General features: G+C 50.7%; 8 protein-coding genes across 8 annotated transcripts; 4 read left to right on the top strand and 4 right to left on the bottom strand.

The window, feature by feature from the left end:
* Positions 1-89: 89 nt before the first annotated feature.
* Positions 90-3,019, bottom strand: T310_6929 (C6 transcription factor; the record flags this gene model as incomplete). The annotated part of the gene is made up of 7 exons (XM_013470265.1): positions 90-392; positions 445-1,179; positions 1,219-1,992; positions 2,045-2,076; positions 2,129-2,345; positions 2,400-2,814; positions 2,895-3,019. The coding sequence occupies 7 exons, from the start codon at positions 3,017-3,019 to the stop codon at positions 90-92; spliced, it is 2,601 nt and encodes an 866-aa protein (XP_013325719.1).
* Positions 3,020-4,871: 1,852 nt separating this feature from the next.
* T310_6930 (Qde2-like protein) lies at positions 4,872-8,207 on the top strand (the record flags this gene model as incomplete). Its single annotated transcript, XM_013470266.1, has 5 exons — positions 4,872-5,167; positions 5,226-6,069; positions 6,140-6,356; positions 6,421-6,665; positions 6,720-8,207. The coding sequence occupies 5 exons, from the start codon at positions 4,872-4,874 to the stop codon at positions 8,205-8,207; spliced, it is 3,090 nt and encodes a 1,029-aa protein (XP_013325720.1).
* A 1,516-nt stretch (positions 8,208-9,723) lies between these two features.
* On the bottom strand, positions 9,724-11,405 carry T310_6931 (uncharacterized protein; the record flags this gene model as incomplete). The annotated part of the gene is made up of 2 exons (XM_013470267.1): positions 9,724-11,040; positions 11,097-11,405. 2 exons carry the CDS (start codon positions 11,403-11,405, stop codon positions 9,724-9,726), a joined length of 1,626 nt encoding a protein of 541 aa, XP_013325721.1.
* An 803-nt stretch (positions 11,406-12,208) lies between these two features.
* T310_6932 (DNA-directed RNA polymerase) lies at positions 12,209-12,917 on the bottom strand (the record flags this gene model as incomplete). Its single annotated transcript, XM_013470268.1, has 2 exons — positions 12,209-12,613; positions 12,669-12,917. The coding sequence occupies 2 exons, from the start codon at positions 12,915-12,917 to the stop codon at positions 12,209-12,211; spliced, it is 654 nt and encodes a 217-aa protein (XP_013325722.1).
* A 1,155-nt stretch (positions 12,918-14,072) lies between these two features.
* T310_6933 (uncharacterized protein) lies at positions 14,073-14,810 on the top strand (the record flags this gene model as incomplete). Its single annotated transcript, XM_013470269.1, has 3 exons — positions 14,073-14,105; positions 14,171-14,194; positions 14,376-14,810. 3 exons carry the CDS (start codon positions 14,073-14,075, stop codon positions 14,808-14,810), a joined length of 492 nt encoding a protein of 163 aa, XP_013325723.1.
* A 1,196-nt stretch (positions 14,811-16,006) lies between these two features.
* Positions 16,007-18,128, top strand: T310_6934 (ATP synthase subunit alpha; the record flags this gene model as incomplete). The annotated part of the gene is made up of 6 exons (XM_013470270.1): positions 16,007-16,078; positions 16,259-16,428; positions 16,537-16,593; positions 16,653-16,773; positions 16,832-17,439; positions 17,489-18,128. 6 exons carry the CDS (start codon positions 16,007-16,009, stop codon positions 18,126-18,128), a joined length of 1,668 nt encoding a protein of 555 aa, XP_013325724.1.
* An 834-nt stretch (positions 18,129-18,962) lies between these two features.
* On the top strand, positions 18,963-20,307 carry T310_6935 (Methylenetetrahydrofolate dehydrogenase (NAD(+)); the record flags this gene model as incomplete). The annotated part of the gene is made up of 4 exons (XM_013470271.1): positions 18,963-19,162; positions 19,324-19,957; positions 20,032-20,121; positions 20,221-20,307. 4 exons carry the CDS (start codon positions 18,963-18,965, stop codon positions 20,305-20,307), a joined length of 1,011 nt encoding a protein of 336 aa, XP_013325725.1.
* An 862-nt stretch (positions 20,308-21,169) lies between these two features.
* On the bottom strand, positions 21,170-21,881 carry T310_6936 (uncharacterized protein; the record flags this gene model as incomplete). The annotated part of the gene is made up of 2 exons (XM_013470272.1): positions 21,170-21,457; positions 21,564-21,881. 2 exons carry the CDS (start codon positions 21,879-21,881, stop codon positions 21,170-21,172), a joined length of 606 nt encoding a protein of 201 aa, XP_013325726.1.
* Positions 21,882-22,008: the final 127 nt, after the last annotated feature.

Consider the following 22,008-nt stretch of genomic DNA (forward strand, 5'->3'; position numbering starts at 1 on the left):
AGAAAAAAAAAAGCATTTCCAACAGAAACGTCAAATCGGGGTATCAGAGAATTCAACAGGTTGGATGACGTTTAACAACACAAGCGAAGTTAAATTGCGCCTGGACCTCTCCCATTTTGTTGCTGCTCGCTTTGTTGGTTAGGTTGGCCGGTATTGTTGTTGTTCCCATTGACATAGAGTGCAGGGTCAAAGTTAAGCCCGGATTCCGTAGGGAGGATTCCTGATAGACGATTTCGCGCCCTGATAGGATCTAGCGGCACGCTGCGGCCACCCGAAAGTGGTGCCTGGTTGAGTGGAGATGGTGCTGGAGACTGTTGCTGTAAGTCGAACATTGGCCACAACGAGTTAGGGTTATCGGCAGTCGAGTTCTGGATATAGCTATCCCACGCGTCCTATTGACTAGTTAGTAGACTCTTATGAGCTTGTCATCGAAGACAAACGTACCCAGTCCAGATTCAACGGTTGCATATCAGGCGCCTGCCCAAACATGCCAAAAGGTGAAGACAGCCCCATGGGGTCCGTCAGTGACCCAAAAGTTCCCTGCGGCAAGGATGTCTCCGCGTTCTTGAAAGGTGTCTCTGTAAAAGACGTGGGAGCGGTATTTTGCGGACTCATGCCACTGCTTAATAATCCAAGTGTCATCGCGGCATTTTGCTTCTCATCAGACTCTTCGAACATTGGTGCGTTGGCACCCGCATCGGCGGTATTTTGAGGCGTGTAAGTCAGCTTCGCGATCATCACGCCCAAGAGGCCTGCGGCCTTGTACGCTTCCAGAGACTCGTCACGCAGCTCTTCCCAGATCTCCCGCGAACGCTGGATGGCTGCGAGCATCTCGTCGCGTCTCTCTCGGCCCCACGTATATACGTCTCCTGATGGGCGACCAGCCGCTTGTAATTGGAGCCCATGATATAGATCAAGGCAGACGATGGTCGCAGCAAGTAAGAAATCGCTGGTATTCAACGAGCAGCCTCGATTCCTACTTCGCAAGCGACCACCTGGACGGAACTCTTTGTGAAGTATTGACTGGTATCGTAATAATTCCATTGATGAGTCAATGCAGGTCCGTCGAGAATGCGTGAAACGGGGATTATCCCGGGCGCGTGCGATGTAACGTCGGTGCAGGACACATTGAGCTTTATGATACACGCTTTGGATCTGCGACTTGTCAGGACGATATCTCTAGAAAGAAAAGAGGTATAGAGCATGGAAGGGACATACATGGAACCTCGCCATGATTACATCAGCGGGATCATGTTGACATTCCTCGAGGGGACGGACCGTAAGGTGTTCAGGGATCAGATCCCGGGCCCGACGGAGTTCGTTGTCGATGTCCATCACGATCTCATAAGAAGGAGTCTTCACAGACGATGTATGCTCGATGACACGGCCAAACGCGTACGCTAAACGGGCTTTAGCAATCAGGTAAGAGACGGGCGTCGGCTCGTTGTTGGGACGCGACGGCGGGAGTTCCTTGCAATCGGGATCGAAGTCCTCGTCATACAGATTCCGCGGAATCTCGGTATCAGAGTCACCTGAGCGTAGCATACTGGGAAGCCCGACCTGAGACGAGAAGAGGAGGTCGGTCTGCCGCACATAGGTCCATACCCGTCTCCGCATTTCACCCTGGAACGGTGTGATATTAGGGAACATTTTCGAATCCCGATGATACCCCATCCGCATGGCCAATCGCGCAATCACACCGATGAGAATCCACACAGACACATCAGCTTCCTTTGTTTGGCTGTAATCAGCGTGAAGGTGGAGAATCAACGTCTCAATCAGATAAGGGTAGGGCTTGGTATAGTCAGCCAGGATGAGACATTGCGCCACCAAATTACGAAAATTCCTAGCCATGTCCAGAGACTTTCCTCGGAACTCAGGCGGTTCATCCCCATCCTGATAATAAGATAGCATAGCCAGTCGCATCATCGCAAAGAGCAAGCCGATCCAGACAATGCAGGTTTTCGAGGGGTCTTTCCAATGTTCGCTGTACTGCAACCGAGTTAGCAATGCAACCTATGCACTTTAATTAGGCTTTTCTTACCTCTTTCTGGAACGTTGGGACATGTAGAATGTCTGATACCCAGTCAGCTGAATCATCGCCGGAAAGGCAGACATTACGACTTACGAGTCCCTGGGCTGTAGGTGTTGAAATAGCGAGCTATTAACATGTCCGTCGTGTATCTCGATGGGAAAGACGCCATGATTTCTGCCTTGCTGGCAGGTTTCATGGAGCCGAAAAGCAAGGTCGATGGGTCCGGTTCGGGTCTGGAGGCTTTGATCTTCTGCGCCTGCTCCTCGTACTGTTTCTTCGTGTTTGCAAAGTATTGACGAACTTCTGCTATCTAAGAGTTGTAAGCAAAAACGACTTGGCAACACTGACGCGTCATCGGACTTACATCATTCAAGACGGCTGCCCAATGTGCATCGCTGATGTAGAACGATTTGTTGTTGTCTACTTTCATCACACCAAAAGACTTGGTGACCTGCTCCGTTTCGCTTTCGTCCTGGCCGTCGGCCCCATCATCGTCCTGGTCGCGATCCTGGGAATTCCGACCGGAAACGACACTGTCATTATTCCCAGAAATGGCGGCCATCGCGGCAGCCGGACCGGCAGACTGAGCGCCGTTGGTCATGAGTGACAGGACCAGACTTTCCAGCCTATCTATCCTGTTCTGCATATCGTCCGGGGAATTAGAGGTATTTTGGTTTAATGTGTTCTTCTTCCGGGTCCCCGGCTGTGCATATGTACATGAAGGGGCATCTCCCCTCTTGACACAGTTCTCACACGGATTGGCGCGGTTGCATTTCAGCCTGAGTAAAAACACAATCATATCAGCACATGTGAACATGCATATTGGAAGACATAGAAAATGGCAATTTCAGGGACTCACTTCCTCTGTCGGCAGGGTGCGCAAGAAAGAGGTATTCGGTTCCTTTTCCTGATCACTCTGAACTGGCCTTCCGGTGAACGGGCCCCGCCGCTGGATGATGTAGTAGATGGTGGTGTCGGAGACATTTTAGATAAAAATGGGAAGGGAGAATTGTTGAGATATAGCGATAAGGAGTGTATGGAGGGGGGAAAAAAATAATGGAAGACGAAACCAACGTAATGATCTAATGATCGGGTCCTGCCACAGTATCACCCAAGCAAGCTAGACGACGACAAACTGAACCGCGATTGTCGCCCCTTTGAAAGCAGATATCTCAATCTGCGATCAAATGGCCGCGTCTTGCTGAACGGGAGGTCTCCTGGCTCACTTCGAACCTGTGCTCGTCACGGGGCGATCGCAACGAGTGGAAGGCCAAGTTGAGTTGCAAGCACCGGCGATCGTTTCTGATCACCGTTGACGGGCAGTGCAATCTCAGGCGGCAGTATCTGGACGCGAAATCACGCGAGTCGGCTCTGTGTGGGAAGAGATGGCCAGAATCCCGTGTGACAGTGCCTAACGTTCTCGTAATGAGGTCCGCGACGCGCCGACGGCTTCGAGACGGGAATCACTCCTGGCTGTATTACCCAGCTGGGAGTCGAGAAGATGGAAAGACAACCGGAACCGCGTCTGTCAGATCTAGTTTCACAAAATATTAGCATCAGAAGGAGCAGGGCGGAGCAATGCGGGGCGGTGTCGTCGTTGCGCTTCTACCAACCTGGGGGGCCCAAGATGTCTCGAGGACGGTCGTCAAGCGGTGGGAGCAAAGTCGACTGACGCCAAGCAAGTTTTTCGCTGCAGACACCTCACGCGATTCGCAAGACTGAAGCGACGCCAGCGCAGTCCTCCCACGATGAGACTGAAGGGCTGTCAACCGAAACCTGGGAGCCAGAGGAAACCACCTGGTCGTGCCTCCAAGGCGGCGTATCACCCAAAGAGGTCCCTCTGGGCCGCCGTAGCAGTGCGGCAAAGAGCTACCACGAGAGGCACGAACAATCCTGTCTGAGCACTGCAACGCAACAGCAGAAGGCTCCTCAGCCTTTTTATACTTGGCCGGGCATGTACTAGAAGTTTGCCCTTGCTGCCAAAGCGTCCTATGGTCTACGATGTGCACTAAGATCTGCACTATTACAGCACTCGTCCTTCTGCTCAGTCGAGGTACAGCACCTTGGTCCGGAGTACACGTACTGTCCTAGATCGAACCTGCAACTTGTGAATCGACCCTTCAAAAGAATATGGAGCCGTAGCAGTCTCGCTGCAAGCTCCCTCGGCACACTCTGCTGGATTCCCTCCCACACAGTCGCTGTTGGTGTACTTTTTCTGCCAGTCACCCATGACAGCTGCCAAGCCTCGAGCGGAAAGCTCTAGACGGCGTAAGCCTGATTACTAAGCTGGAGAGTGTTCTCTGCGCGTCTTGCAGCGAGCAGTGGAGGCACGGGGCTGGAATGGGATCAGGCAACCATGGATCGTTGATTGAAGCTATACTGTGCGTGGGCTGGTCTCGATGCTCGTTGGTGGAGGGTTGCTGCCTGTGAGTCATCTCGCCAAAGATCCAATCTCTCCTTCTCCACTGCTCCGGCGCTTGCGGAGCCAAGAAGGTTAAGACGGAGAGAGATCATTGATCCCTGCGGATTTCATCGTCGCCTAGCTACCAGCTACCCCTCATCGTTCCCAAGCCTAAGTTGCATATCTGCAATACTCTTTACAGATACGTACTGCCTGTTGCATTATTACTGGCCAACTCATTGCTCCAGGGTGGCTGCCACGACGCTGTGTGTGATTTGTCCAGGATATACAATCCTCTGTCGACGAATGGTGGGGTAGATAAAGAAAGAGCCTGACCCCTCCACTGTTTCCTTCTTTCAGCCTGGTGCTATACACGGGCCTAGAATTGACCTGACTATCTCAAGACATCTCTCTATTCTCTGAGATCCACCGGCAATGTCGAGCAAACAAGGACGCGGAGACTCCTCTCAAAACCGCGGCCGTGGGAGTGGACGCGGCGGCGATCGCGGCAGAGGCGATCGCGGCAGAGGTGGTGGTCGGGGTGGAGGCCCTTCTGAGGCCCCAGCGACTATGGAGATTCCAATTCGATCAGGTCCTCCCCGAGGTCGCGGCGATCGAGGCGGTAGAGGTGAGTTCAGAGGTCGAGGCGGCGACTCGAGAGGACGAGGTGGGAGAGGGGACTTCCGAGGCAGAGGCTCTGGTAGAGGTCGAGGCCAGGCCAGAATTTACACGTGAGTGGAGTTCATCCACAGGCATCAAGCATCATTGTGAAATAACATTAGCGTGCAGGGCTCCTGGCGGTGTCCCCGAACCCGATCTCGAAGTCGAGAAGATTGAGAATCGCATCGAGAACGAGGTTTTGAAGACGAAGCCTGCTGGTTCCGATCGTGGGAGTCTGTTTCCTCTTCGTCCAGGATTTGGAACTCAAGGACAGAAGGTGCTTTTGTATGCGAACTACTTTGAGTTGTCCACCGACTCAAAGCAGGTTCTGTTCCGCTACAACACGGAGATCCTGCCGGACCAAGCCGGACGCAGACCATCTCAGAGGAAGGCAAAGCAGATCATCCAGCTATTCCTCGACCAGCATCTGCTTCAGTACCAGAATAGCATCGCCAGCGACTACAGATCAACTGTAATCTCGCAGATCGAGCTTCCTCTGCAACCGGGAAGTTACGACGTTCAATGCAGGGCTCCAGACGAAGATGAACCCCCCGCGAACCCACAGATATACCACGTTCGCCTTCAGTTCACCGGAAAGCTTATGGTATCGGAACTCCTGGATTACCTGACCTCGTCAAACGCGAGCGCCGTTTTTCAATCAAAGGAAGAGTTGCTTCAAGCCCTGAACATTGTGATGGGACAGTACCCTAAAAAGGAACCACTTATCGCCTCCGTTGGCGCCAACAAGCATTTCAGCTTGCAGCCAGATGAGCAAGACAGACTCTCTCTTGGTGGAGGATTGGAGGTGCTGAGGGGTTTCTTCGTCAGTGTTCGTGCTGCAACCGCGCGGCTTCTTGTTAACGTTCAGGTGAAAAACATCGCCTGTTACGAGGCAGGAGAATTGAAGGCACTAATCGGTGCCGTCAACCTCTCCAATACTTACAAGCTCGAGGGTTTCCTCAAAACCCTACGCGTACGTGTTACACACCTCCAGTCTAGGAAGCCTCGCATCAAATCGATCATCGCCCTTGCGACTCCTAGAGACGGACGAGATTTACCTCACCCCCCCTAGGGTACGACAGCACGGTGCCGGCCCGCGACATGTGGAATTCTGGCTTGAGAGTCAGGGCCCGGGCCAAGGTTCCGGTGAACAGTCCAGCAGTAAGGCTAAAGGGAAAGGCAAGAAAGGGAAGAAGCCGGCCAAAGCTGGACCAGAACAAGCAGGAAGATATATCAGTGTTGCAGACTACTTTTTGCAGAGTAAATCAACCCTCCTGTCAGATTTTCATGACTAATGAATACAGCTAATGAAAATAAAACACAGAACACAACATCGCGTTGGATCCAAATGTTCCGGTCATCAACGTTGGAACCCGCCAAAATCCCTCGTACCTGCCGGCAGAAGTGTGTATTGTTGAACCGGGACAGCCTGCAAATACGAAATTGAGTCCTCAGCAGACTCAGAAAATGATTCAGTTTGCAGTGCGCTCACCAGGGGAGAACGCCGATTCCATCGTGAATAATGGCACCCAAGTACTCGGCATTCAGCCTCGACTTAACGATATACTTGTGAGTGATACTTTAATACCCGCCAAATACTACAGAGTGACTGATTGAATTTAGTCCACCTTCCGTCTGACGCCGAAAGCGGGTTTAATCACGGTTCCAGGCCGTATTCTTGACGCTCCCCGTGTCTCTTACAGGGGGCAGAAAGAGATTACGCCCTCGGATGGAAATTGGAACATGCGCAGCATTAAATTCGCCAGGGCCGCCCAGCTGCCATCCTGGACATACCTCATCCTGGATTCGGCAAGGACGACGAAGTTCTGGCCATCCAAAGAGGCTTTCACGGGCACACTGGGCGAATTCAGAAGTAAACTGGTCGAGTTGGGGATTGAAGCGTCACAACCGGTGGACGGAGCCCAAGTCCCCTTCGCACCGAACGATAGCGAGACGGTAGTCAAGGAGAAGATCGAAAAGGCCGTCAATGACCTTGTTGAAAGGGTGAACCCTCGTTTTATTCTCGTCGTTCTGCCCGCCAGGGACACGGTTCTGTATAATCACATCAAGCTCGTCTGCGACGTCAAAAAGGGAGTCCGTCACGCCTGCGTGCTGGCCGAGAAGTTCTCCAAGCCCCGGAATGACCAGTACTTTGCTAACGAGGGGCTCAAAGTCAATCTGAAGCTTGGCGGGGTGAATCAGCTTTTGTCGGATAGTCAGCTTGGCATCATCGCACAGGGACGGACCATGCTTGTCGGGATCGATGTCACTCACCCGTCGCCGGGATCGGCGTCATTCGCTCCCAGTATCGCGGGCATCGTGGCGTCGGTGGACCGCCAGCTTGGTCAGTGGCCGGCTGATATCAAGATTCAGGCCGCGAGGCGAGAAATGGTGGCCGACCTCGATGCTCTACTAAAGTCTCGTCTCCAACTCTGGGCCCAGCACAACAAGGGCGCCTACCCGGAGAACATCATTGTCTATCGCGACGGGGTTTCGGAGGGGCAGTACGAAATCGTTCTCGAGAAGGAACTGCCCCTGCTCAAGGAGGCGTGCAGAGAGGTGTATCCTGCATCCGACACGGCCAAGGGTCTGCCTCGAATGTCGATCGTCGTGGTCGGCAAACGACACCACACGCGATTCTACGCCACCACCGAGGAGATGGCGGACGAGAGGTCCAAGAACCCGCCGAACGGCACCGTGGTCGACCGCGGCGTCACCGAAGCCAGGAACTGGGATTTCTACCTGCAGGCGCACAAGGCACTGCAGGGCACCGCTCGCCCAGCGCATTACTTCGCGGTCTGGGACGAGATCTTCCACAAGCAGACGCCGCGACAGCCATTCCTCAACGCGGCCGACATCCTCGAAGATCTGACGCACCGGCTGTGCTACCTCTTCGGCCGCGCGACCAAGGCCGTCAGTATCTGCCCGCCAGCGTACTATGCCGACCTGGTCTGCGAACGGGCACGCTGCTACCTCAGCCACGTCTTCGACGCGACTCCGGAACAGACTCCTGCCAGCAGCGTCATTGAGGGCGAGGGACGTGAGCAGACGCCGGACTTTAAAGACGTCAGGATCCACCAGAACGTGCGCAACGCGATGTTTTACATTTAAGTGGGCGCCTATTTTTCCAGGAAGTCCATCTCAACCCAAGAATTTTGGAAAAAATATCAATGGATTTGAGAAAGAGATCTACAGAAATTAATTTTAGGATACATTTGATTTGATTTTATTCAATTTATTTGTTTTGTTTATTCCTATTCCTTCCAAAACAGCCTGTCCATTTCAATTTAATTCTTATCATTATCATCACCGTCCCAGAACGAGAAAGCAGAAAGCAGGAAAGAGAAAAGACAGCATTATTAATTGATTGATTAATTGATTGAAGGTCGATTGTGCAAGACGGAAGAGATGAGATGAGATGAAGATCACAAACAAATTGTCGTTGGTGTAGTATGAGTTTGGGGGAGATATTATTATTATTTTTAAAAAAAATCATCTTTATCATCTTTTCAGGGGTTTATTAGCTGTATATTGTATTCAGCAAGCTGCTGGAACTGCCACGGTAAAATAAATAAATCTACATCGCCTTGAGGCACCAGTCAGTTTAAATAATTAACTTCCTTCCCTCCCCTCTTACTGCTTATTAGCAAGTGTAAGATTTCGATTGTCTGTCGGTTATCATCACCCTTTGTAGTTTTGCAGTCCATTACCATTACCACGAGCATGCTGAAGAAGGAATAATATTATGCCGCTGGGAATACTCTGCTCTTTTCTGTCCTACTCAAATCTGACAACTTACATTCACTTCTTATCAAACACTTGAAATTACAAGCATACAGACATACATACATACATGCAGACATACATACATACAGGGTTGATGTATAGAGTAGAGTAGAGTAGAGTACAATCTCATTCTGAGGTTCATCCTGGCTGACTGTCACTGATTGTTGGGTTGGGTTGAATGAAAACTTAGGGGCAACGAGCACAGCAGAGGGATGTTTTCGCTCACATAGTAGTAAGTATGTGTGCATGCATTGGGGAAAGAAGAAACAATGTACCATCAATCAATCATTTGATAAGTAGTAACAGACTAGCAGTAGTGACAGCATACATACATCACACAAGAGTGTAAGCAATTTGTACAGGGTAAAAGCCAAAAAGACAGGGTGGGGGAAAAAATGAAAATAATTGAGATGAATACAATAGAAATGAAAATAAAAGAAAAGAAAATGAAATAAAAGGCGGGGGGAAAGGAGTGCAAATCAGACACAGCGATTGCCACCATTATCATTCATCAATCATCGCTTGTTCGTCATAAATGGATCTTCTTTTTTTTTATGTCCTCCATTTCCCTCTTTGATCTCATCACCCATCTTTCATTTCACACGGACAGCCGTGTCAGTAGATGGAAAGACGACTGACTGATATTGTATACACAACTCATTAGGCCTCATGTTAGAATTTATCGATCTGGTAAAAAAAATGAAGCTGTGGCCATTCTGAAACAACCGTTGCAATTTGTTCCACAAACTATTAGACATTGCCGTATTGGTAGTTTGGACTTGGGAGAAGGCGGAGTATCATTCCCCTCAAACTCGACGTTGAGTTTCCAGTCGTGTCACGTCTAAATATCCTCGTCGCCGAATGCAAAGCTTCTCTGGTTCACATTGCGGCTAACGCGCTTCGCATAAGCAGTCGGGACATCTTGCTTCGGTTCCGGAGACTGGTCATACGCATCCCAAGACGCGTCCATCATCTTCACCGCTTTGATGCGGTCGCTGCTGATGTGTCGATTCTGGACTTTCGTCTCCCCCTCAGGTGGTGAAGCGTCAGAGATCGACCAGTGGCTGTCAAAGTCCTTCTTGCGATGAGCTCCGTTCGGATGGACACCCACCGGAGCGGTCTCGGCGGTCTCGTTAGGAGTAGGATTGCCCTCCTCATCGTAGAGGTTGTTCTCGTAAAGTCCCAGTCCCCTGTTGTGCGCAGATCCGATGATTTTCTTGGGCGCAGGCTCAGCGGTTTGCACGCCGTCGTCTTCGAACTGGAAGTGCGTCTCAGCATCGCGTCGTGGGTGAGCAACACGGGGCCGAGCCGGTGGGGTATCCTGAACATCATCCTCGTTGTCACTCCAGCCGAAATGGCGGACATCCTGACCACGGACTTTACCCCGGGGCTTCTCGGGGGTGCTGAAGTCTGAAAAGTCCCATTGAGACAGATGACGTGATTTCGGACGTGAAGGAATAGACTTGATCTCCCTCTCGCCGTCATTGTTGTCGCCTAGCTCAAAATGACTGAATTTGTTGGGATGAGGCTTGTACCGGGGCTCCGGTTTCTGCTCGCCTTGTTCTCCAGCGTCCGCGTCGTCCTCATTAAACAAACGGTTAGGCTGAAAGTTCTTGCCTGACCCGGCCTTGGGTGGCACAACGCCTTTCGATTGCTCTTCAGCGGCGACCTTTTCATCGTCGTCGAACAAACGGTTAGGCTGGAAGTTCTTCCCCGCTCCGACCTTGGGAGCCACGACACCGTTCTTGCCTGGGGAGCTGTCCTTTGTAGGAGTGGCATCATTCTCGGCATCTCCGACGAACAGCTCATTGTAGTCACGCGGCGGAGGCTTCGCAGAGGCAGCGGCGCGCGGCGGAATGACGGCTGGCGGAGCTTGTTCATCCTCGGCGCCATTCGAAAACAAGGACAACGACGCGTGAGGGTCCTTGAGAGGCTTAGTGGGAGAGACAACCGTGCTGCTCTGCGTGGGAGGGGTGACTGTGCCGTGAGCGCCAGAAGAGACCGTGGTAATCAATCGTGTCTGGTCCTGCGCGTCGCGAATCGGCCAGTTGCGCCCACGGGCGCCAATGACATCGACCTGCTTCAGCAACGATCCTTGGTCCCAGTAGAGTCTGATCTGTTGGATCTGGTTCTGCGCGTCGAAGCGAACAATATGGACCTGGACGAATCCGACATGAGCAACGCTGCAAGAGCCAGGCCAGGAAGACTACCTACCGTGGGGAAGGTCACGACGCGGTCGGCCAGGAAATTATCATCGAGAGAGGGGAGATAAGCCCCGCCTCCAGAGACAAACTCCAAAGTAGTCTCAACATCGAGAACGAGCGCACCAGTGGCCTCGATGGCACTCAGTGTCTTGTCCGACTTTTTCTTGACAATCTTCTGCTGGCTGGACAGATGCTTCAGGACCGCATCTGCGCCATTAAACACGGTTGTCGTGGTAATGTAATTCAAGGAGACATCGGGGCTGAGCGCAGCAGAGTTCGGATCCGCAAGGAATCTCTCATAGATGGCCTTGAGAGACATTCTGGCGCGCGAACAGCAGGCAGTCGCAAGCGGATGCGATTGTTGATGCTCCTCGGAATCGCAGTCACAGCAGCGGGGTCAACGCAGAAGAGCGTGACAAAGAGTGTCGAGGGGATGGGTAGGTCGACAGGGAGCACAGGTGCTCGCTCTGGATAATTGTAACCCGTGCTTTGGAGATGCAGGACGAGGTGCTGAGGTTGCAGGGTGTTATTTAGGGGAGGACCTGGAGCCGTTTTCTTTTGGGCTGCTTAACTACCTAAACGCGGTATTCCACGCGCAGGCCGGCACTGCAAACAAACGCAGCCGTGCCCGGCGCAGCCCCCAGAAGGGTCTGGGGCTTTGCGTATTTGCGCCCGCTTTGTCCCGTGAAGCAGGAACAGACTCCGGCAAAGGCCGCCAGTGTTTCATCTTGCGCGCCTAAGCAAACGCCCGTCCAGAGGTGTTCCTGCCCCTGTGGATACTCCCACTGTTTTACACACTTTATTCACATGTGGCCACTGCAGTTTTCGAGGCTCTGCTTAATGCGATTGTTCACCGTTTGTGAGCAGCTACAGATAAGCAGATATCCTATCTAGGAGGGCAAATCTCTAGCTAGGCATTCTAGGCCTTTCCCCTCGGAATAATTGGAGGATGGGTCGGCCCACCAGCCAAAATTAGACGGGTTTGGATCTGCAGAACTAACTACCTAGTAACTGCCAGACATTCACCCTGCCCGCGTTCTCTGCGCATTGGTCACTCTGCAGCCGGTGTCCTCACCACCACCACAGTGCAGGGCCCTTGGCAAGTGATGAGAAATGTATCTCCTATGATGTGAAAAATACTCTCCGCGATCTGTGGAGAGACATATTGGACAATTGAGCCATTACTGCTCGACCAGATTGATCCCTTAAAGTGTTCTGCAAATTGTTAGTTTCATCACAGGGACAGGATCTTGTCGGCCAGGGAATGGGCCCGTACCCTAGATAATCTTCTTTGATGGTCCCAATAGCATTGATGTTGGATACATCTGGTTTCACACCCAGAATCTTCAGTCGAAGGCTGGTTCCCTTCTCGATTACTTGATCCGCGTGATCGGTGTATTGTGGAGGATTGGCGCCAGGTTCCCATTTGATATCCGAAGGAATGTTTTTCCGCGCAATGAAGACAGACAACGGGCCAGCGAGCGTGAAAATACCTGTAGGTTTGACAGAGGTCACAATAGCATCCACCTAGCATCAAGTATTAGTGGACAGGCAAAACGCATAGCCCTCGAGGGATAGATACCGTTTCTCCCCGGAAAGGCTTCCAGATGATCGCGCGATATTTGATGGTGTACTCAGCAGCTCCGCTGCCAGGAATCACTCTTCCTTCGCCTATATCTACCATATCCATGACGCAAATGACGAAGTGATCGCCCGTACATCTTCCTTCTTCCTCTTCGTTCAGCCGGTTGACGAGGTATTCTTTGACATTCGGGCCGAAGTAAGACGGGTGCAGGACGACGACCTTGGTTTCTTCTTTGAGGAAAAACATGGTGGTGTCTTGTCGAACACAGTAAAAGATACCCAGAACCGCGACAATAGAATGTACAGGTCTATGGATTCGGAGGCAGTTTGTGTGAGTCTTGCGTCGAATGTCGCAGGTTCAAGCTCGTCCGCAACTCGAAGGCTCCGCGGTGAAATGCCAGCCTCGCGAAGAGATGATATAAAACACAGCGATCGTAGTTATTTGATAAATTCAAGAGGTTTCAAAGAGCCCGCGCCCGCTTCTTAGCTCCGAGAACCTGGGTCAGTATGCCATAATCATAATGCTCAAGAAAATTGCAAACGAAGGGCTCCCAAAATCAAGGGAGGAGGGAGAGACACAGCGCTGCAAATTCTCACGACTTCTCCTTGGCCGTAGACTCCACGCCCTCCGTCACTGCATCTAGTGTTGAGTGATTTATTGACCTGTGTTGGCCCTTTGTCCATCAATAATGCCATCTCCGTACCTAACGGACTGGATAATCTATGTTCCGACACAATCACATGATATGTTCCCCAAGGCAACAAGGCCTACAAACTGGTTGCCTGAGGCCTTCTAAGGACCTAGGTAACTGCTACCGTAGTACTCTAAAGTTACTACAGAGTACCGTGCATTGTTCAGTTATATTCTCCACCGATATTTCTTCCTGCATGCCTAAGATACTATATAACTCCACACTCGGGGTTACCTCTATATATTAGTTGTAATAAACACATACCGCAGGCGAGGTGCAAGCGCTATGCAAAAATAAGGTGGTAGTAGCGTAAGGCGATACACATATGATCCGCGGATATATATTAGACTATTATTATTCCTCTTAAGGCCTACTACGGAGTAATGTTCTAGTTATGAGAAGGTGAGGGGTTTAAGGCATTTGACACATGTTTGGCGCAGGACCTCGGGACTCGGCACTGCTTACCTACAACGTACAGTACTATGCTACTTCCAAGCAATGACTTCATTAGGCTGCATCCACCCACTTACCGCCCCATCTCATGCAACACAACTTATTCTGCTACCAGCTCTTTTTATAGGGATCAGCTTACCCCGGATTATTCCTATCTTCATAAAAGCTAATTGTCCTTTCCTTCCTGTGGGCCGTCTATTTCGAAGTACCTACAGTTTGAGTTGACCCATCTGAGAGCTTCCGAGAATCAAGCCACCATGGCGCTCAACCTTGAGAAGCAACTCGTCTTTGTAAATCCCCTTCTTCTGAGATGAGCGAGAGTGCAAATCTGACAGCTACTAATTCATGTTTATAGTATGGCGCCTACCATCATAACCCTGTAGGCTTGCCCCTCTTCTCTATCGGTCTGTGTCGGCGCGTATCGCTCACACGTGCTTTCTCCAGATTAACATCTCCATCCACATGACGTGTGTCCCAATTATCCTGATGACCGCGATACAGATAGTAAGGCGAATCCATAAATCCAGTCGCTGATTCCAGCTAATACGATCGCATTGCAGGCCAGCAACAGCCCTACTCTGATTTCTTTGCCCGATTTCCTTCAGATTCAGAACCTCCCTCCCAATCTTGGGACGATCGTCGCTTTTGTCTATGCGTTTGGTTACCTCCTATTGGAGCCCGTTGCCGGCGCAATTCTCGCTCCGTTGCTGATCGCCGGCACCGCATTCATGAACCATCTTACGAGCACTTACGGGACGACAGCGACGTACTGGGCTGCCGGTCTCCACGTGGTGTCATGGTTGGCTCAATTTCTCGGCCATGGTCGCTTTGAACGCAGAGCGCCGGCGTTGCTGGACAACTTGGTTCAGGCATTATTTTTAGCTCCGCTCTTCGTGTGGATGGAATTCCTTTTCTTTCTCGGATACCGTCCGGAGTTGAAAGCCCGCCTGGATCAGGCAGTGGAGAAGGAAATCGCTAAATTCAAGAAAGGTTAAAAGCACGGTTGTTTAACCAGAATGTGGCCTGCTGAAACCAGGTCAGTTGTTATGGATCTCTGGTCAGGTATATCTGCACAAGGCGTATCAATGGATCGGTGTACCATACAAAGTGGATGACAGGATGAGAATATCCCAACATGAGGATTAGGGATGATGACGGGTCATGACGAAGACATTCTGTTGGACGTTGCTTACCAACGAACTCATGTTGTCCACCTCAATTTACCTCTAACGCAAGCCTAAAAAAGCCGGTATGACAGGTGGTTCAGCACGTGCAGCGAGCCTGGAAAGACAATATAATGTATAATAGTGAGCAGGAATCAAGTCGTATAGGAAGCCAGGCCCAGCGGAAGGGTCTCTGGTTGAAGAATGAACAGCACGCATTATCTCCAATCGTTGCTTCAGCTGCTCGAGACTACTCCATAGCATCGATCCATCCTTCTACTATGATCGTTTCGGCTGGAATATTGGATAAACTGACACTCCTGCTGTTGACTGAGTTGTCATATTGCCGCATAAAGCACTACTTAAGGTCTATAGTTGTTGTCAGCAGCCATGAATGGGTCCGTTGCCAAAAATGCACCAATTGATTTGTTCGATTCCCATATTGGCGGTGACAACAGTCATGCAAATAAGGATTTCAATTTTCGGACTGCGTTACTCTGGCGAGTACACGAGTCTCCACTGGTTGATCACCGCAACCGGTTTTGGGTGAAGGATTGCATGCCTGACGTGCCAGGCATCGAGTTCTGTTTCCATGAGGCCTTAGTCAGCCGATCTGGTCCGCAAATCCGAACGCCCGGATGGCCAAGTGTCCCGAATTATTACCTCAGGCGGGTCCCCCTTCCAACACCAGCCCCCCGAACATAGACGGCAGATTCGCTTCATGGTAGAATTGAACCTTAGAAAGAAGAAGGAAAATAAAATAATACACGTAGCATCGTACAGATCGTGTCGAATTCTCGAGCACCCGTGCCAGAGCTAGTGGGTGAACACGGCTCGCACTAAGGGCCGATTCGGAGCCACTGGGGCGTCTCGGCAAAACTGGGTTTAGCCTCGTCCTGGCAACCTCCTCCCAGACGACAAAGCTCTCCTTCGCTCATCCACAATCCTCTCCCTTCAACCACCCTTCCTCCCAATTGCATATCTCCTCCAGAGAAAACACTCTCTACTCCCTCTGAACCTCGTGCACAATGTTCAGAAACGCTCTGCGGCAATCCAGCCGCACCGTGGCTGCCGTTTCTGCCACTGGCAGACTCGCCTCGGTGAGTTCAACCCCTGCCAACCCGACCGTACCGTCGCCAGTCAGGACAACACCACCGCGAAGCTGCAGCCAATGTCCTCGTCGATGGACAGTCTGGGCCATAAAATACCCTTTACTATTGTTGTGACGCGTGCCAGGTCAAGTATGTCGACGCTGACAAATTTTTCTGTTCGCTCTCCAGGTTCGCGCGGCTACTCCCGGTCCTCTCGCTGCTGCCTCTAAGCAGGTTCGTTCCTATGCCGCAGAGGCCAAGGCCTCCCCCACCGAGGTCTCCTCCATCCTCGAGCAGAGAATCCGTGGTGTTCAGGAAGAGGCTGGTCTTGCCGAGACTGGACGTGTCCTCTCCGTCGGGTATGGGCCCTCCACTCACCCGATTCAATCATCACAAATTGTCGCCATTGCATCAGCTTGACAATCAACGATTATCTGAAAGTGCCATACTGATCAATTGGGGAACAGTGACGGAATCGCCCGTGTCCACGGTATGACCAATGTCCAGGCTGAGGAGCTGGTCGAGTATGCATCCCCCATAGGTCACCTAATGTCGGAATGATCGGTTACTAATTGACATCCAGGTTCGCCTCTGGCGTTAAGGGCATGTGCATGAACCTGGAGGCCGGCCAGGTCGGTGTTGTGCTTTTCGGTTCCGACCGTCTGGTCAAGGAAGGTGAAACCGTCAAGCGAACTGGCGAGATCGTATGTGTCCAGCCTCACGCGCCGAGAAGAGTATCAGGAGGATTAACAAAGTAACCAGGTCGATGTCCCTGTTGGTCCTGAGCTGCTGGGACGTGTCGTCGACGCCCTCGGTAACCCCATTGACGGCAAGGGACCCATCAAGACCAAGGAGAAGCGCCGTGCCCAGGTCAAGGCTCCTGGTATCCTGCCCCGTCGCTCTGTCAACCAGCCCGTCCAGACTGGTCTGAAGTGTGTCGACTCCATGGTGCCCATCGGCCGTGGTCAGCGTGAGTTGATCATTGGTGACCGTCAGACTGGAAAGACTGCTGTCGCCCTGGATGCCATCCTGAACCAGAAGCGTCTCAACAGCACCGCCGACGAGTCCAAGAAGCTCTACTGTGTCTACGTTGCCGTCGGTCAGAAGCGTTCCACTGTTGCTCAGCTCGTCAAGACTCTGGAGGAGAACGATGCTCTCAAGTACTCCATTGTCGTTGCCGCTACTGCCTCCGAGGCCGCTCCTCTGCAGTACATTGCCCCCTTCACCGGCTGTGCCATGGGCGAGTGGTTCCGTGACAATGGCCGCCACGCCGTGATCGTTTACGATGACCTGTCCAAGCAGGCCGTCGCCTACCGTCAGATGTCTCTGCTGCTGCGTCGTCCCCCGGGCCGTGAGGCTTACCCCGGAGAGTATGTTATCCTGACTCCTTACCTTCTTCCGTTGCTAACCTATGAACAGCGTCTTCTACCTGCACTCGCGTCTTCTGGAGCGTGCTGCCAAGCTGAACGACAAGCACGGTGGTGGTTCCCTGACTGCTCTGCCCATCATCGAGACCCAGGGTGGTGACGTGTCTGCCTACATTCCCACCAACGTCATTTCCATTACCGACGGTCAGATTTTCCTGGAGACCGAACTGTTCTACAAGGGTGTCCGTCCCGCTATCAACGTCGGTCTGTCTGTCTCCCGTGTCGGTTCCGCTGCCCAGGTCAAGGCTATGAAGCAGGTCGCCGGTTCTCTGAAGCTCTTCTTGGCCCAGTACCGTGAGGTCGCTGCCTTCGCTCAGTTCGGTTCCGATCTGGATGCTTCCACCAAGCAGACCCTTGCCCGTGGTGAGCGTCTGACCGAGCTTCTGAAGCAGAAGCAGTACTCTCCTATGGCTGTCAGCGAGATGGTTCCCGTCATCTTCGCTGGTGTCAACGGTTACCTTGATGCCTTCCCCGTCTCCAAGATTGGACAGTGGGAGGAGGACTTCAAGGCTTACCTGAAGACCAACCACAACGACATCCTCGACACCATTGAGAAGGAGGGTCAGCTCAGCAAGGACCTGGAGGCTCGCCTCCGCAATGTCATTGAAGAGTTCAACAAGAACTTCTCTTAGGTGAGCAAAAAGACAACGGGGTGATCTATTCGACCATGTACTGTTTTCCTCCTGACACTATGTGTGTATAGACAAGATAGCTTGTGTACAATTTGACGAGTTATTTCCTTTGTGAGCAAAAAAAATCGTGTCAATTCTGGTCCCCGATCTCTCTCAGTATCTCTTCGTGTCTCCGAGTTCCTCTTCGTACTGTAACCATACTATAGAATAGGGTAAGGGGAACGCCCTGCCTGTCATGAAGTTTGACTACATGGAATGAAAATCGGGGGATGGTACGGATGAGCTCGGAGGGAGGAAGGATAAATGCTACCCTGTCATCGTTCATTCTGCTAGGTCTGTCTAATTATTTCCTTTGTTTCTTCATGTTGGTTCTTGTAAAATGCCGCGCTTGTAGGTGCTCTCTCGCTGTAGATTCCACGTAATTTCATCCGCAAGGGTAGACTGAAGTAGCCTTTAGAATTGGAAGTACCCTATCAGTTTCGCAGCATTCTGGGCTTTCATAAATTCAGTATGGTTTGTCGGCATCTAAGGACTGGTTTTCAGGGACAACAAGGGACAATAGATTCAATCAGATTTTGTGTTTTTAACATAATTGGATTTACTCCTTGTGTCAAATTATGTAGCACAATGTAAAATTCAAATTCATTTTGGGTGAAATTTGCTCGCTCTTATCCCAATGCGGCCCAAGTCCGCTCGCGGGATGTCATTTATCGATAAGCGGATCTGGAGCCAAAATTTTATTTATCGGGTCACCCCGCGCTTGACTCACGTTTCATGAAGACCACTTTTGCTCGTTGTCCTTCAGCGATTGAAGTTCTATAATTCCTTACTAAGATGGCTTCCTCGAATACCGATGCGGGCCCGCCATCGTGCAAGGTGGTCCTCGCGCGCAACATCGCCGATGGCCTGCTTAACGAAGTCCGGGAGGGCCTGAAGTCGCTGGAGAAAGGGCCTCACTTGGTGGGCTTTTTGGCAAACAATGACCCGGCCGCGCGCATGTATGCAGAGTGGACTGAAAAGACCTGTCAGGAAAAGTATGTGATCAATTATTTCTTTTTTTTTTCGGGTCTTTTTTATTCCACTTGAGGAAAGCCTCTGGGAATCGCATTTGCGATCTTGGACTTCAAAGCTATCGCATCATGTTTCTTGACATCTCAAACTGCGGCTTATAGCTGACGTTTTTATTCTCTGGCAGTGGCTTTCGTTACACCCTTCGAGAGGTCTCGCGGGACGAGATCGAAGACGCGATCCTTGCTGCGAATGCCGACGACGACGTGGACGGCATTATCGTATACTATCCGATCTTCAACAACCGACAAGACCAATACCTCCAGCAGATTGTGGACGTGTCGAAAGATGTGGAAGGCCTCAGCCACCGCTACGTCTTCAATATGTACCAGAATATCCGCTTCCTAGACCCGGAGACTAAGCGACAGAAATCGATCCTGCCTTGCACTCCGCTTGCGATCGTCAAGATCCTTGAGTATCTGCAGATCTATAACACGATATTACCGTATGGAAACCGCCTGTTTGGACACACCATCTGTGTCGTGAACCGGTCAGAAGTCGTCGGTAGACCGCTCGCGGCACTCCTGGCAAACGACGGTGCCTGCGTTTACAGCGTTGATGTTACTGGTGTGCAGAAGTTCACCCGAGGCGAAGGCATCAGGAAGCGGAGGCATGAGGTCGAGGATATGGAAGGCTGGACGCTCAAAGATGCGGCGCCCCTGTGTGACGTGGTTATCACTGGCGTGCCTGGAGAGTCGTTCAAATTCGACACGAGTCTTCTAAGACCGGGGGCTGTCTGTATCAACTTTTCTAGTGAGAAGGTAAGCCGTTCCTTTTTTTTCGCTTGCAGTTATGAAGTCAGCTCACAGTGCCTCTCCTTTTTTTTTATTGTTAGAACTTCCCACCCGAAGTCAAGGAAAGAGCATCTATCTACGTTCCTTCGATCGGAAAGGTCACGATTTCTGTCCTTCTGCGAAACCTCCTGGTACGTATATTACACTGTTGCCTCACTGGATTGAATCTTCTTTGTTTTCGAACCCACTTCGTCATGTTATGCCTGGCTAACACCGATATCTACCTGCAGAGACTCATACAAAATAAAAGACTGGACGATGTCAAGCCAGCCGCAGCAGTAGAGAAACCCGGCACCCTTGAGGCTCGTGAAGCATGACATAAAACAGATCGTGCTGACTGGTAAAGGTTTGGTTTCGCTCTCCTGCGCAAGGAAAGTATATTGATAGACTCTGGGATAAAGGCAAAAAGAAAAAAAAAGAAAGGGTGAAAAATGTATACATAGAATATTATAGATTCTGTTCAGCGTTTCTATAGTCTATGCTGTGCTTTCTTCTTGGTTCTTCCGTTAGATGAAGACAAATATATATATACCGAGGATAATGAAAATTCAAACTTCTTTGCCATAGTTAATTACTTTCTTCGAGGCTTTTTTCTGTAATCAAACTCAAATTGGTTTTTTTATCCCATCCCATTATGAAAGAGGATGAGTTGGTCGGCAGAAGAGTCTAAATAAATATATATAGTCGAATTCCTGGAATTTTCTTGGCTGCTACCTACTCATTTGCAATATACTACAGGGAATACAATGAGGAGTATACTAAGGACTACAGGAACAACCATGGAGCGATAAAGCACTGATATGGTAAGTAGGGTGGCAGAAGTATATAGGTTAAAAAAAATGCCATACGGTAAGGAGACTATAATATAGAAACAAGTCCATCTACAGAAGAAATAAAAACATTATGGGACAGGGACCAAAGGCCTTTCGCAGATGCGTCTTCTAGGGATCCCAGGTATTTTGTATTTTAAGTCAGTCGAGAGAAACGAGACGTTGAAGGGCTGCATTTTTATTAACTTCTGACCAAACCCGTCCTATGATCAAGGAAGAATCATGAGATTCAATTTGACATCAACATAACGCTGAAGAAAAGGAAAAAAAATACCATAAAGAACTCCTTTTTCCCTTTGTTTTCTTCGGTCTGTACATGCTTCCGATGCCATGCTCTCATTTCTCGATTTCATTTCTTGCCACCCTTCGTTTGTCTGGATTGCTCGTCTATGCCAACGTGACTCGAGAGGCCTCCCGTCTTCTTCGCTGCCTCCTTCGCAGCGAGGCCGAGAATCTCAATCTCACTAGCAAGCCAGCGTCGGAACGGTTCCGGGTGGAAGACGCCGTCGGACGAAAACCACATCGTGAAGGGAGCTTCGATCTCCTTCTCTTGCAAGACCTTATTCGCTGGTGACGTATATTTCACCTTCAGTTTATAGAGCGGCGAGTGTTTCTTCGAGGAGGACCGAATGACGATCTGTCAGGGTAAACATTATCAGCTGTTTAGCCAAGGCAAAAATATGAAAAGAAATGCAGCATCTCCCCATGTTCCCAGAAGCAGAATATAAATGGCGCAAACATACCGTTTCACCGGACTTCCTCTTACCCCGGAATACCTCTCCAGCTTCTACCGCCCAGATCCAGTATGTGAGGATAGAATTCAGGATGAAGTAGGAAACAACAGCGACAGACACCCATGGAGCCTCCGTCGCTTCCCACCCTAGAATCCTATCGACATAAAAAGTAGCGCCTGCAATGGCGACCGCAGTATAGCCTATGATGAAGCGCACATTGGAATTGGTATTGTCTTTGGTGAAGGTGTATGGTTGCGGCAGGGTGGTAAGATACGGCGTGAGCGCATCGTCGGTAGTGTTTTTGAGATCTGGAGGAGAAATTAACATTCAAGGTCTGTCATGACGCTGATAAGAGCAAATTTATCAGGCCATCGATATGCCATGGTTGATTGATAGGGTTGCCGACAGCTGCTCATAAAGATGGAGAGGTGGCACGAACCGTTTCCAGAGTAAA

This window comes from Rasamsonia emersonii (assembly GCF_000968595.1).
Source record: "Rasamsonia emersonii CBS 393.64 chromosome Unknown ctg1118621760475, whole genome shotgun sequence".
NCBI lineage: Eukaryota > Fungi > Ascomycota > Eurotiomycetes > Eurotiales > Trichocomaceae > Rasamsonia > Rasamsonia emersonii.